Source organism: Ascidia mentula, chromosome 5 (assembly GCF_947561715.1).
Source record: "Ascidia mentula chromosome 5, kaAscMent1.1, whole genome shotgun sequence".
NCBI lineage: Eukaryota > Metazoa > Chordata > Ascidiacea > Phlebobranchia > Ascidiidae > Ascidia > Ascidia mentula.
In genome coordinates this window covers 12,685,832-12,701,407 of record NC_138570.1, presented here as the reverse complement: position 1 = coordinate 12,701,407, position 15,576 = coordinate 12,685,832, and the positions used below count along the sequence as shown (strand labels likewise).

Below are 15,576 nucleotides of genomic sequence, written 5' to 3'. Positions count from 1 at the left end.
AGCGTAATTTATTATACTGCACAGTCAAACCCACAAATTCGTAAAAAACTCGATGATAAAATGTTTTCCAGTTTGGAATATTTAGTCACGTTGAAACAATCGTTTTTATAAGCCATCTGAACTCCCGTTTGTTCTTGCCGATAGTTTTTACGGAATATTGCCGTGGTGTCTGATACCTATATTGCACCCTTTGTCGCATGACAGTTTCCGCATTAGCATACACTCCCAAAGAAATAGGTTTGGTTAATAGGTATACTGATTTTTTTTAATAATGCGGTTTCTCCGCCTTAAGCTAACTTCGCATAAATATATAACCTGCGCCACTAAAATGATTTTAGATGTTTTTTTGCGTTCAAACGCATTTTTGACAAAAAAGCACTGTTTAAATTGTACTATACTTAGCAAAGTGACACATATCAAATTAAGTTTTAAATTTTGTCCTTGGAATTGAAGAGCAACCTTCCTATTTTTTTAGACAGTCTATTCTTTAAATCATGTTTGAGAAAATCCAAAGAGTTTCAGCCAAATTTTATGTTGCTATTCTGTTATTCACTTTTATCAACGGAAGTGCAACTTTTGTAAATGCGACGCACTTTCGCGGAGGTACTTCTTGGTGGGAACCTGATCCGACCTATTCGGAAACACAAAAATTGGTATGCATATATTGTTTACAGTAAATCTGGCACTTTTCGCTTGTGAATTTCCTTTAGACGATGCGCTAAACAAACATTTCGATTACAGGTCAATACATCTGAAAGACAACCTTAGGCTATTATTATCCTCCAATAATAAATCTCAAATGTTTCCATTATAGCCTATACTAGAAACAAAGAAAGTTTTATTTGGTTTCGCTGCGGGCGGACAGGTATAATGTTAAGACCAGCAGAGAGTCTTGACGGGTTTCTGATTCGGTTTTAACAAATTAACGATCAGATTCAGTTCCACTTTGCTGTTTTATTTTAAACTGCGCACAACTGCTCTATACATTTTACAAAAACTATTTGTTTAACAGAACTGGTAGGTATATGAACGAAGAAATGGTGGCTTCTGCAAACAAAATTATGAGAAAAGTTTTATGCAGACCCAACTATGGCAATTCCACATGTAGTCTATACTTCTAGTCGTAGTTTCTTAACCTTTAATTTGTTTATAGCTACCTCACAATCACGGGGTTTATAGAAGTTTAAAATTAAACTACCAATCTCAAAAAATTTGTTGCTGGATGGGGCTCGGCTAATAGACAAGTCAGGTAAAACCACAAGTTTTTTAAATAGGCACCGTGTTAATTAAACTAGAAACATGAGAAAAAGAGCCTGTTATAATCAGTATGTTCCTTAAAAAAGAATGTGTGAATTTCGACCCTCCTGGCACAAAATAACACGTTGGTAATTAGCAACACGTTGAAAATACAATTGTCGTGGTAAAAAATCGTGAAAATAGAGAATTCAGGGTCAGTATTCGGATTTGATGTCAATATTCGGATTCGGTCAAATATTAAAAAAACTATTCTTCGGCTGAATATTCGGATTTGGACCGACACAGTCCTATTATTGTTGCGTATTTAATCAAAAAAATAAGCACATTTTTAATAAATGATTTATCTCGAATTAGAACGACATGGCGTGCTAATTTTGAAAAGCGAATTTAGCTTTGAAACAAATTGTAAAGGCTGAGTTTCACCCAAAGTATCATGTGATTTCGAGAAAAGCTCGTCGCACCGGCATATTATTTTCTTTAAAGGGCTCTGAGTGAAGCTACAAGCCTTTGATTGATGGCAGCAGATTTAATTAAAAAAATCGGTTTTACGTAGCCTATAGGCTCAACAGTTAATGGGGGCTGGAAAAAACTAATACTTAACTTTTACATCAGAAATAGGAAGCCCCCAAATTACATAGAAAAAATTAAATTTGTTCCTGCGGACGCCCATGTAGCCTATCACTTTCTGCAAATATAAAATAATAATAACAAAACACATACAAAATAGCTAAACTAACTTAAAAAAACGAGACACTGGAAGTAAATCGTTCCTTGTCACCCACTGTCCCACAAACTTCAGTGGGAAAGAGAAACGCATGCACACACGCAACTCGAAATCCCTAGAGCATGAAGGTATACCCCTGAACAGATAAATGGGACAAAAAATAGTAATGGCAATAAATAAAATCAACCTAAAAAATATCTAAAGAATTGACCGTCGGCTGTCGCACAAATATCACAATTGTAAATAGATAGGCGCTGGCCATGTGGTATGGGGATGTACAATGGTGAAGAATCTTATCGTTCTTATCTTATCGTTGCTGGATTCACATAGTTTTTGTAGATTCATTCTTAACGTATGTTTTTCGCACTCTCGCCATTTCTTGACAGGATTTAATTTTGAAACGTTAAAATTCCATTTCAAATTCACTAAATTTTGCTTTTGTAGTGTCCAACATATAGGAAATCCTACAACGTTTTGGGTATAGACGTTTTTTCGACGCTGACATTTTATTGCAAATACACGGTTTTTAGAATTGTTTTGCCTCCTGCAACAAATCTACCAATATAATTTTATCCGCTTTTATTGTTGTGTTATAATTTAATTCTTCCATGCACCTATGACTTGGTAGAGAATATTAGTTTAATAAACAATAACAGGAAGTCAGTGACCACTACTTTTCTATCACTGCAAATTAACTGCGTGGTGAAGTGTTCGATTTGTTGCCTTAATGTTATTAACGCGCTATCCGACTCAAAGTGACTGCAATACTAGTAAAGCAGCAAAAACCGAACCTTTATCTAATAGCAGTCCGACTCCAAACAAGGCGCAACAAAAATATGTATGCTACGAAAATATACTGTGTTTCTTGCCGGGAGGCGTCATATATGTGAAGTAAAAATACAACCGGTGATATGGTTGATGAACTTCATTGATTTGCTCAGAATTGAATTTCGTTAAGACCAGACGTTAAAAAGCCTTTTCGAGTCATCAATTTGCTGATTAAATGAATAAGCAAACACAAAATCTTTTCTAAACGACACCAATGCATTGATATTGTTTACAAAGACGTCACAAACCAAATAACCTTTTTTAAAGTATGGCGCAGCGTGTAGCCTCTATACCACAAACAAAATTACAAAAAAGTTGAAGTTAACAACCTAAACCAAAACCAGCAAGTATCTTCTTGTGCAAGAGGGTGTAAAAACAACTAAGCTACCCGGTACTTTTCATATATTTGATACGAGACGCTAAAATTTTGTGTTTGCATGTCGTAAAATACTACCTCAACTGTCCGGTAAATTTAGGGGTGCTAAAACGTTTTGCTTCTTTGTTATTTACTAATAATGTTTGTGAAGTGCATATTTTTACCTTTTTCTTCACCCACTCAACCGTTTTGCGGTTTCTCCGCCCGTGCGGACATCGATAATCAATTTGTTGCAGAAAGAATACTATGTGCAAGCAATTTATATTATTGTTGTCAGAAGTACTCTTGTGCAACTTCTACGCATTATTTTACCCACGTCTGCAACGCGGGAAATTTGTGTATGAATGTTAAAACTTTGTTTACTATTTGTTTGATATCCAACTTTTTTTGTTAGATACAGTTTGACGTGATATTAAAAAAAATTTTGCCTTGACTAAAAAACTAAACCATAATTTAAAACTTATGTAGTTGAAGCAAGCTACATGCCAGTCAATTTAGGTAACTTAAAAAAAAACAGTTCTATTCCTAATTCAGATTCAAGTTAAGTACAATTTGAATTGGAGGCTTTCATCTAATCAAGATGGGATTTGCCACGAAGGTGTCACAGTCGGGCTGGGAAGTTGGCAATCTGCAGTAAATAATATTTCTGCAGATTTTTATTGCATTGAAAAGAATATTGAAAATGACTGGGTTATTGGTTATAACAACATAAATTTCACTTTTACCCAAGAAGGACAGTTTTTTGTGTGGTGAGTGTTTGGACAGTTGTTTAAAAGTGGCTGTTAATTGGAATTGAAAGATAATATGTCAAAAACTAATTTGTCAAGTTTCGGAGTGAATTCTTCTACTAATGTTTGATATGCATGTGTTAAAGGTATGAAGGAAGGTGTTGGGTAGATGGTTTGTATGAAAATCCTTGCAAATGGAGATTGGAAATGATGGGAATTTTAGGAATAAGGTCTGACACAAAGAAACCAAACTCATCCCCCAAATCGGGCTCTCTTCCAGTTGTCAGGTAAAAAATGGTTTGGTGTTAACCATGAGTAACATGTAAATGATCATTAGTCTCATGTGGGTAAAATGCTGGATCCTTTAACTTAATTAACACCACCCCATCCTAACATTGATCATACAACAGTAAATAAAATATTGTAATGTTTTCATAGCATCTAATAATAACAAACTTGATATATTTCAAGTTTAAATGAAATGAAAATTGTTTTCAGGCCAAGTTAAATAATTTAAAAAGTTAAAAACACAATTACCACCATAACCATTTTTAAAAATCAGAATGTATGCTTAGTTTTCCTGTAAACATAAATTATTGTACCATGTTATGTATACCTATTTCAGTGGAGTGTGCTGTATTTGCTAAATTATAGGCCACCCTGATTTGTAAACTGCTTGTGATTGTAAGCTGAATGTCATGATGCTATTTTTTGTGCAAGTCACTCTCGAATGTAAGATACTTGTATATGTTAAATTTAATGTATGGTGCAAGTGCTAGAAGAAAAAAATTTGATGTCATTGATCTGCAGGACAGCATCATATCATAAGCCAAATAGGTAAAAAAAGCTTTAAACATGGTGGCTTACTGACTATAAGTATGGTAAAAGTTGGTTTAATTTTTCTATGCACAGCACATGCTATGAATTACTAAATATAAGGATAATGTCATATTAGTTTTCCAATTTCAAAGAATTGCTTTAGTTTTTGTATAATCTGTTTTTTACTTGCATGGTTACACCCTTATTTTATCCCAGCTCAACAATCCAAACTTTTTCTGTTTTTTATTCGCAAGGAATTCTTAGGCTAACTAGGTTAGTTTAAAAAGCTAAGTTTGTATTAAATAAATTAATTGCCCTATACATTAATGGTTGCCATGCCATGACTATTACCTACATTGTTTGGTCTGACTACAGACAATGTTTTGTAACTTTTTCATCAAGGATGCAGCTAGGTTGTCCCAAAACATTTCAAATACCAGTTACGGATGAAGATGCAGATGCAGATATCATAACTTGTCACTTTCCAACAAACGAATCTCAATGTGGTGAAGCTTGTATCACATTTCCACACTTTACTTTGCGAGAGGTAGATTAATATGACTAATATTTTCAGAATTATTCTCAGAATAATGTATTTTTTTTTCTAATCTAAATGATTTTTCGGTGACAATGGCAACTGTCACTGAAAAACATACAAGCTACTTTAGACATATTTAAAATCCTTCCAAAATGACCTAGTGATTTGACTAGAAAGTATTATACCTAACTTACTTTTATGGCAGGATTCATGTTTACTGACCTACAATGGTGGCGGGGTATCAACAACAATTGTTGTTGTTATTGTCATTGAGGATCATCCAAAAGACAGTATTACGATGCAAATTGGAGACCAATCTGTAAACTTCAATAAGGAATCTGTTTTAAGTTATGTCCCTTTACAGTTTTTAGTTGAGAGTAAGTAAAATTTCAAATCACCTGTCTAAAGATGTGATAGAATATTCATATTCTTCAAGTTATTGAATTTTCTCATCCTTGTGCTGCAAACCCAACATTTACTGGAAAAACGCCACCAGCAGATCAAGTAATCAGCGCAGTCATTAATTCCAAATTTTCTGTTTCTGTCTATGTCAACCCTTCTTCAGAGAATGAAAAGTATGTACATTTCCTATTTAACCAAGGAAAATGGATTTGGTGTTTTGTAACTTTAATTCTTTGCAACCATTGGCAGTTTTTGAATAATTTTAGATATAGTTAATAAAGTAAAATTGTAAACCACATTGATTGTCTTAGTATCACAGACATCACATTTGTTTATCCTTTTGGAGCCTCTAAAACCATACTTGAAGAACTTTCCAACAAGGAGTATAGAATGAATGTTTCATGGGTGCCAAAACCTGAACAATCAGGCAGTCATATTTTGTGTTTTACTGCTGCTGATACAGCCGGGTATGTAGATAAACATGATTAGTTCTGTTGTGATTCCAACAATAAAAAACATACCTGCAGAATATTTACTGCATTTGCTGTTATGCAAGCTAAAAATGTATTAGCATCGGCTTGTAAATGTAAATAGCAAACTGGTTCATGATTGTGCCCTTAGTGCAAATGCGCTGAAAAGGTCCCATAATGGGCCATTTATATTTTTAAGCAAATTTTGATGTTAGACCAAGTTTATTTGCGGAAATTAGTAAAATTGGGAATTTTTTATACAGATTGTCATCTGTCCAGAGATGCATAACGGTATTGGTAGGAGGTTTGTAAAATCATCAATTATTTTTTACAAATATCCCATGTCCAAATGTTAGATCTTTACTCTCGCTAAACATGTTACGATTTTGGCCAAGTTTTTTCAATTTAAACATGTGAGAAACTACTTCAAATATCAGCCATCTTTTTCATACTGCTAGACCTACTGTTGCACTTCAGAAAAAGGAATTATAATAACCTTTGATGTATTTATTTCAGGTGCCCTTTCTCCTTGTAGTGTAAACAATGGTGGTTGCTCGGATACTTGCTTGCTTGACGACTTAAAATATGTTTGCAACTGCCCAAGACCTTGTTGGCACTTGTCTACAGATGGGCGCACTTGTAGACGTAATATAATTTTTTCAAACTTCAAATAGTTTCAAATTAAATTTTGTGACCATCAAGTATTGAACAATGCTTCATTGTACATGTTAAAAATTTCATATAGTTATTGTAAGTTACTGTATCTACCTATTTCATTTTATTAGCTACATTTGTATAAGCTGTTAAATTGTGTTGTTTTGTCTCAGCAAATTTGGAAATAGAGTGCAAAGCAGACAGCATGACCATTGTGCTTGATAAATGTGCATCAGATGCTAATACAATCACAGTTGGACATATATTCTTTGGAGAAGAAAATCTGGAAATTATACAGTCTGGTTTATGTTATACCAACATTGCTGCAATTGGAGATGTTTATGTTAATTTCACAGTTCCATATGATGATTGCAACACTTATTTTGAGGTTTTGTTAAGTACCTTGTGGTTTTGACATAAAACATATTTTAAAATATAATATTACTTAGGAGGATTTCTGGACGATAAATTACCACAATGTTTTGAGACTTTGGGGTGAAGACACACAGAATAACAATTCACCAATTACTCGTGGAGCTTGGTATGTGGTTATCATTAACAACAAAGTTATGGTGGTACATTCTCTTTTACATGTATAGGTATTTCATTCCGCTTTCATGCCAGTACAGTAAATTTGGGAATCTTACTTCATCCTTTCAACCTATTGATAGAAATATTGAATTAGTAGAAATACCTGAGATGGGATCATTTTCATTTTTCTTGGAATTTTATACTAATTCCACATTCAAGGTGCTTGACATTTTAAACTTATTAATAATCTTACACAACAAACATTACTTCAGGGTAAAAATTAATGGATTGCTTCATGGAGTTTAATGGATTAGAATAATTGGCAGAGAACACAGTTTTTATTTTTTCAGTATATTTGGTTGCTGTTTTAAACTTTGTGTATGCCATATTTACATGATTATAAGTCGCTCGGTTATGAGCTGCCAATTGTACAGTAAAACCTATTTTGATGTTATTGGTATGTAAGAGTTGGGCTAACCTAATTCAGAAAATCATGGAGTGACAGACAAAATATTAGCACAGCATTTGAAAATGCCTCACCAACAATAACATAATGAACTTTAAGAGGCACATCTTGTAATCAAATGAATATAGCAAAAAAATTTAAACAAACCATTTTCTTTGATAATAAGGTTCACAGGCTTCGCAGCCAAGGCATTGCAGCCAAGCTGGATCAGCCACTTTTCCCGACAAGTCGGAGCGAGATCTGAAAAATCAAGCTCCTGGTGAGGTTTGAACTCATGACCCTGGGCTAACCAGGCCCAACGCTCTACCAACTGAGCTACAGGAGCTCAGTGGCTTCACAGGGTATATTGTGGCCAAGGTACACTGGTGCGCAAGCGCACAACTTGTCAGGCGACCTTCACATGCGTAGAGGATCTTCACATGCGTAGGGCCACAATATACCCCGTGAAGCCACTGAGCTCCTGTAGCTCAGTTGGTAGAGCGTTGGGCCTGGTTAGCCCAGGGTCGTGAGTTCAAACCTCACCGGGAGCTTGATTTTTCAGATCTCGCTCCGACTTGTCGGGAAAAGTGGCTGATCCAGCTTGGCTGCAATGCCTTGGCTGCGAAGCCTGTGAACCTTATGATCAGAATATTAGAGCTGTGATCGCCAAATATAAAGGGCCTGCGCAGTGGGGCGATCCTGCCTTGCTATGCGAAACATGGCATTACTTCTCCATTTTCTTTGATATAGATAAAGAATTGGGGATTTTTGTGTGGTTGTATTTTTTAAGTAGTGTTTTATGATTTGACTAATCATTGTTTATATTTTGATTTGCCTGTTAAAAATCATCAAACTATTTTGACAGTATGCACTTGGACCATATGACCCATTGGAATTTACTGTCAATAGTGACATTTTCTTTAGTTTACGAGCTGTTGGAGGTATTGCAGTTATGGAACTGTTTACAGTCAGCTGTGTCGCTAAGCCTGACAGTGGTGATGAAGAATATTACATGATAGATAATGGGTTTGTTGTGATGTTTAAAGTTTCAAAACAAAATTTCAGCTTGTGTTTTAATGACAGATTGTATATATAAGTTGACTCGATGGTCACAGTGATCAGAGGCCTTTTTGTCTGGCAAGAATTGTTTACAAATTTGAAAAATTACCGATTTTTAGATATGATACTTCTTTTTTAAATTTGGGAGAATAAGACTAATTTTCTAATTAAAAAAAAATTTTAAAACAAAAATTATTTACCAATATTCGAAATATATTTTGACTGACAAACAGTTGTGATAGGGTAATAACTTTTCCAGAGCAGTAGATATTTTTGTAAGCCTACATTATTGATTTGTAGTTGCATCCTGGATACTACAATGAGAGATTATGAATCACCATCTTCTTTGGAAAACAGATTTAGCATCAAGGCGTTTAAATTTAGAGATAGCTTTCCCAATCAAACTGGACCAACTGTTGTGTATATACAGGTGAGGTGGAATCTGTAATAGATGATTACTTGACTTACCCCATCTGTATAGTGTTCTGTGGTTGTGTGCACTGGCACTGATGAAATTACAAGGTGTTCCCAAGGTTGTATTACAGATAGTAGAAGAAAACGACATGTTACAAGCCTTCCGTTTGGTTTTCTACAAAGGTAATTACAGTTACCTGTTTGAGTAGCTTCACAAAAGCCCTTACAGTGGTTCTTAGCCTGGGTTCAATGGCAATGCTTAAAGGGGTTTGATGAAGTCAAATGATTTACAAAAATCAGCAAACGTTAAAGTAACATTTTTTTAAAATTAATTGCAGAAACAAAAAATTTTGAGTTAAATACTTCAAACAGGAAAGCCAAAGCTATTATGCTATTTATTTTCGTAAGTCAAGTAGGCCAGGGGAGGTTGGATTGTAACCATAATAGTTTCACTTGTGTGATGTGACAATGAACATGGCTACTATTTATACTCACATGAGTTTGATAGTAATTGCTGGGGTGATGTTATCAGGGTTCGAATGCTTGTAGAGGATCTGGGGTTCAGCGAGTTTAAAAGATTAATAACCACTGCCTTAGTTGAACTTAATTTTTGTAATTTTTTTGTAAAGTTTTTTTGATGTGATTTTCAAGTCCAAAACCTGAGGTAAGCAACTTTTTGTAGTCGAGGGCCATAGCCAAAGTCAGCAAAATCTCAGCGTGCTGTACTACTTAATTAAGTACATTTCCATTAATAATGTTGTTAAAGCCTTGTAAATATGGCACATTTTGAGGAGGCAGCAGCTTGCTGCTTTGTTGCGATGGAATATAATAGCACTCGGAGGACCATGTATTTGCTACAATTTGTGAAGAGGCTGCAGGGTGGATGATTTCACTAGGTGGGCCTTGTACGGCCTGTGGACTGTAGGTTGTTGCCCCCTGTCTTATGTAGACAGTAAATGACTTGGCAAGAGATAATTTGATTAAAAATTCATTTTTTGGTATATTTAACACTAGTTTTAAAAAGTATACAAGTTTCCCATTGTAGGGAAGCCAATTTTTTCTCAATTAAATAAGATTTATATTTCTTTAACTAATGTGTGACTTTAAACAGACAAAGACGCCAACAAATAGACATTGATGATGAATCAACTTTGATTTTAAATGTTACTGAATCTCCAGTTCAAGAAGTGACCAGATCTGAAAACATTCAGATATTTTTGCTGGAGACTGGAACCGGTATTAATTTTTTTTTTTTGTAAAAGAAATTTGGTGTGAGACACAGTTTAAGGAGACAAAACAATGGTTAGCTAATTAAAAGTGTGTAGACTATCCCATTATCATTTTACTGTGGACATTCACTGGACATGTTTATATATTGGACATAAGTTTTGTGCAATTTAGCTGGTCACATTTCTGTGGGCCAATATCTGTTTTTTCTTAGCATGCTTGCAATAACTGACAAATTCTGTTGTGTGTCAGACCTAACCCCTACTAATTAAAAAAGTAATGGCTTATCTTTAATTATAAAAAAATGACAGAAACTTACTGAATAATATCAGTTGTATTCTGCATATCAGTTGTAAACTTCATGCATTGTTTCAAGTAAATGTTTTTTGTTTGGTTATGAACAATATTCGGCCAGTAAGCATTTTGCCCCCGTGAACCAGAAGACATGTTTGGTAGCATTGGAAGGTTTTTTTAATGAGCTTTGCAATGCTGGTGGAATTATCTTTTCTGTTGTGCCTAGAAAAAAAGTTATGAGCGAAAAACTGTTTTTTTGGACCGTGGTTATGATCAATATTCTGCTGGTAAACATATAGTCCTGTACTGTAGCCAAAGTTATAAGTAAAAGACTGATTCTTTTTATGACGGTCATACTTAATATTCAATCCGTAAACATATAGCCCCCACAAGAGATTTTAAAGGGCCTTCCAACGGTGGTAAAATTATCTTTCCTGTAGACCTATAAAAAGTTATAACCGATTTATGACAATGCACATAAATATTCGTTACAACAATCGTTCGAAATTGATAGTTTTTTCATTTTCATAAATTTTGTGTCAATCTATGCATTTTGCAAAAAAAATATTTATATGCTTCTGAAGTTTTGTCCACTAGCGTAGATTTTTTGCGCTAGATGAGGTGATAGCCATGTGCCAGACAAAAATCAATTTTGTCTGCCACTGTAGTGTTTTTTTCTGTTCTATGACATGTTCTATGCAGGGTCGCCCCCAATTTGCCCATGATGTCCATTCTTCCAACAGTTCGCTCCCGACTGTTGCAACAACGCTTTAAACCAGGGGGGCAACCTTTCTCTAACCGCGGGTCAAAGCCAAACTATGAAACGTATCGTTCTTTTCATCGCTTAGCATGTTCTTGTTAAACCCTGCGAATTACTGGCATTTTATTCAAATTGTTTTGTATTTGACATAATAGCACTGTGTGAGACTGCGGGCCAATGTTTGTTTAAGTTTTTATACCCCTTACGCCATAGCTCTGGAGCTATGGTCCGCGGCTCTGGAGCCTCATTAAGTATTTTTACTCTTCTGTTCTGGAATCCTGGAGGCAGCAGACTTATTTCGGAAAATACAATGTTGTAAATATTTGTTCCAAATTTAACACTTTCGTGTATGTAGGCACATGCAAAGGGTAACGTTACACAATTACAGTTAAAACTAATTTTTGTCCTCTGCAGATGCAATTTGAATTGCTGAAACGCAATTTTCTGATCGATATGCTCTTGAATGGGACCATAGTTACCTTAAATTTAATTGTGCCTAATTGCTAAGTTCGCTGGGTACATTAATGATCGTTGCGTGTTCGTGTTATTGATATTTTCTGGGAATAGGTATTTTTCGTGCAAACTTATATGTGGCTGAGATGTGTGACTACTTATGTACTTTTGTAGATGACGATGATGATGACAACAATGAAAATGTTCTCCACAAAAGTGTTTCGATGTTGGTGATTGTGTCAGCCTGCGTTGGAGGAGTTGCATTTCTTCTGTTAATAAGTGTAATTGTAATCATATTGTATCACAACAAGTTCATCCACCCAAAAAATTCAGTGTTGCCCCTTGACAATCAAGAAGGAATAGCATATGTGCAAGACATTTACTTTTCAAAAATGAATTCTAATTTCCAACAGCAACCAATTGTGTCAGCCAATGATGCAATGAATGAGTTTGTTTGGGCACGTAGAGTGATCAATGCCCCACCTTCACATTTGCTTGACAAGAGCAACTGGTAGTTTTTTTCTGTTTTTACTTTGTTCTTTTTTATGTTTCTGTTTAAGTACAGATGGAAGTTTTGTAAAAATGCATTGTTTTGTTTTTATGTAGCGCTGTTAAATTTATGTAGAATGTAATTGTTTAATTTTGCGAAAAACCTTGCGTGTTAAGAACTCCATTGAAAGGCAAAGCGAACGTGATGTGATTGACAAAAAAAAATCTTAAAAATGTACTTTCAATTTGTGTTGGCAGTAGATACAGTATTGGCAGTGGAATAGGCAGTTGTGCTAATTTTGCATTCAAAAGTTTAAAATATTTTCTTGGATTTTGTAGAAAATATTGGGCAAGGCAAAATGTTTGTTGGGCCAAAGTCTGCACCTTACCAAATAGTTGCGCAAAACTAACGTCAGCTACCCCCGAAGTATTGTAAATGAGTTGAGGTTATCTTTGTCATGTTTTTCCATGTATGCACATGAGAGCCTCAACACCATGGTTTAGTAGTTTGCTGTATTTTGGTAGTTTGTACTTGTCCAGAAAGGCTAAGTTTTTATAATCCGGTATTCTGGCCGAAACGAGTAGAGAATAATGGGTGCTTGGTACGAAATGACTACAGGGGGCGTACGTTGTAACGTTGATAGGTATAGTCTCGTAGCCATTTCTTCAAACACATGTCGGCTGCCACTTGAAGGACCTAAATGGTAATTGAACCGAAGAAATCCTATTTTCAAAGCCCTCTGCAACAATGCACCTGCCGACTGTTCCGTTTCTTTTCCAATAACCGAGGAGAGAGTTCATCTTACCTACTAACAACATGTTGGGAGTAAGAGATCGTTTAGGTCCCGAACTTCAGCGATCGGCTGGTTATTCAGAATTCGTTCAACTTCTGAAAGAAATGTACACAAATAGTCGTCGGAACGAAACGTTGCCCGTGAACGGTGTATGGAACGAATGACACGCTCATTCCACTGGCACAAGACACGTTAATTACACTGCGAACATAAAACGCTCCTTCGTTGGATGGGTTTACTGCTGGACAGAACAAAATACAGTTGCACAGCAGCACCACTCCGTCAATATTTAGTTATGGTAAAATGCAATAAAACGCTAAAAACCATAGAATTTGGGATGCTTTGGACGCCGCTTCGAGCGTCGGGGTAAACTCATTGTGTTAATTATTCGTATGGTAACGGGGTCTTTTATAGATAGCATCATTGTATCAACTGTTATTCGTTTGCCTTTCGTATATCCAGTAAAAGCAGAGTTGATTTGCAGTAAAACCTCACGTTGCTGGTTCTCTTTAGGGTTGCGAGACAACAAAGTAAACGGCGCGAACTACAGATATCCACTAGATGGATACATGAGTGATATTTGCAAAAGTATAAGCAGAAAACAAGAGCATATCAACGCCCATAAGCTGTAACTTGAAGCTAACTATTTGTTGTTTGAAATGAAAAAAGTACTATGACAATACAAGTAATTTTACCTAAGATTGTGACACTATTTACCAACTTAACATGCGCGCACGTTAGTTACGAGGACGTTAATAAGTTGCATGTTCGTTAATTAGGTGCGCGTGCATGAGTTTGACTTATGACACGGTTGGCCATGAAATGTATCCTATTAAGGTGCATGTACACTAATAGCGAACTTGCTCCTTATTAACGCGCGCGTATCCTTATTATTCCACGATGTCGCTCTTATTCGGAATTTGACATTGTTGGCCAGGCTTTAAATAACGTGCACGTTCGTTAATACAATATGACGAAATATGATACCGATGGCCGACAATAGAAACCTATCATCTGAAATTCTGAACAAAGCAGTCAAATCCCGGGGTCACATTTTTGCAGTCATTCTTGGGTATTATTAAAATGTTTCATACTTTTGTGTTACTCCTCAAAGTATGTTGGGCAAATCGTGCTTTACGTACCTTTTGACCCAAAATGCTAGTCGGTAGCCTTTCTAAGCCAGATCCGCCCAAATTTTGCTACTTTATAAAAAAAAAATTACTTGGTTGACCATATTTAAATTTGGCTTCTTTCATCTTTACTAATTAAAAGTTAGTAATAAAAAATAGTATAATCAAGTATATTCTATATTTCCATTGGTTCTCAGTAATTCATGCGATGTATACACGTGAGCCGATGCTCTGTGAATAGCAATGACCTTGCTTTTTTGGTACCATTAACCTTTTTACATATACATTTTCCCCCATCGCAGTAACTTCTGATCAGCCACTAACTCCGACGAAGCCCCGTACGCAGACCACTACTTGCCTGTACCCGTAAATCATTTTCAAAGCTTGCAACCAATCGTAGTTGTCCATATATCCATTTATTGATATAATCCAACGAATAAATCCAAGTACAGTACAATATAATTGTGGCTCCTATACAGTGTACTGAAGCAGAACCAACATCTTAGATCCCTTTTTTTTCTTACTTTGTTATTAATAACTACAACACCGAAAAAACTACAACAACGACAAAACTACAACAACGACAAAGAAAAAGAGAACAAAACACGAGCTCAAGAAACGTACGCTAATACACAAATCAATGTTAAATTACAAAGTATTCCATTTCACTTTGAATTTATTAACTTTATTAGTTCTTAATGCAGTTTTTTTTCTGCTGCCCTAACTTGCTGTACTTGTTGTCGAAACATAGTAAAACAGGGTTGTACTTTGACCACTTTTTATATATACAAAATCTTGCTATTATTAAAATTATATTGATTAGTTTTTCCCGGTTCGTACTTCCATTTTCAGTACCAAAAAGTTTGAGTTGATCGGCGATAACAATTTTTTCCATTAATTTGGCATCTAGCCATGCACGAACATTTTCCCAAAAATTTGCAACATTAACACACATACTAATTCAATTTCTTCAATTTGCCGTGTCAGTATCTGATCTATGACTATATTACTTGCTTGTGCACTGCTAAATATATGATAAATTGTTTCCGTTTCGAGTCCACAAAAAACACGTTCACTCGTGTCAACCAGTCCGAAGCCAAATAAAACGTCATTCATTACCAGTAACCGCAAATTTAATTTAATTTGAAAAGATCTTAATTTTAACTTAATAATCTGTTCTTCTG

The 15,576-nt window shown here is 35.3% G+C and overlaps 1 protein-coding gene and 1 non-coding gene across 2 annotated transcripts; both read left to right on the top strand.

The window, feature by feature from the left end:
- Window positions 1–479: 479 nt before the first annotated feature.
- Window positions 480–12,698, top strand: LOC145902266 (uncharacterized). Its single transcript, XM_082990168.1, has 17 exons — window positions 480–653; window positions 3,720–3,934; window positions 4,060–4,200; window positions 5,135–5,279; window positions 5,476–5,647; window positions 5,707–5,845; window positions 5,984–6,139; window positions 6,406–6,446; window positions 6,659–6,787; window positions 6,970–7,184; window positions 7,246–7,337; window positions 7,396–7,546; window positions 8,638–8,798; window positions 9,132–9,261; window positions 9,313–9,428; window positions 10,357–10,481; window positions 12,154–12,698. The coding sequence occupies exons 1-17, from the start codon at window positions 495–497 to the stop codon at window positions 12,492–12,494; spliced, it is 2,628 nt and encodes an 875-aa protein (XP_082846294.1). The 5' UTR covers window positions 480–494; the 3' UTR covers window positions 12,495–12,698.
- On the top strand, window positions 8,250–8,323 carry Trnat-ggu (transfer RNA threonine (anticodon GGU)). Its single transcript has one exon. It is a non-coding gene; the product is annotated as a tRNA-Thr (tRNA).
- Window positions 12,699–15,576: the final 2,878 nt, after the last annotated feature.

Coding starts and splice junctions, on each gene's coding strand:
- LOC145902266 (XM_082990168.1), top strand. CDS start 495: ATGTTTGAGAAAATCCAAAGAGTTTCAGCCAAATTTTATGTTGCTATT. Junction 7,338..7,395: donor CCAATTACTCGTGGAGCTTG/GTATGTGGTTAT, acceptor TTACATGTATAG/GTATTTCATTCCGCTTTCAT. Junction 9,262..9,312: donor CAACTGTTGTGTATATACAG/GTGAGGTGGAAT, acceptor CCATCTGTATAG/TGTTCTGTGGTTGTGTGCAC.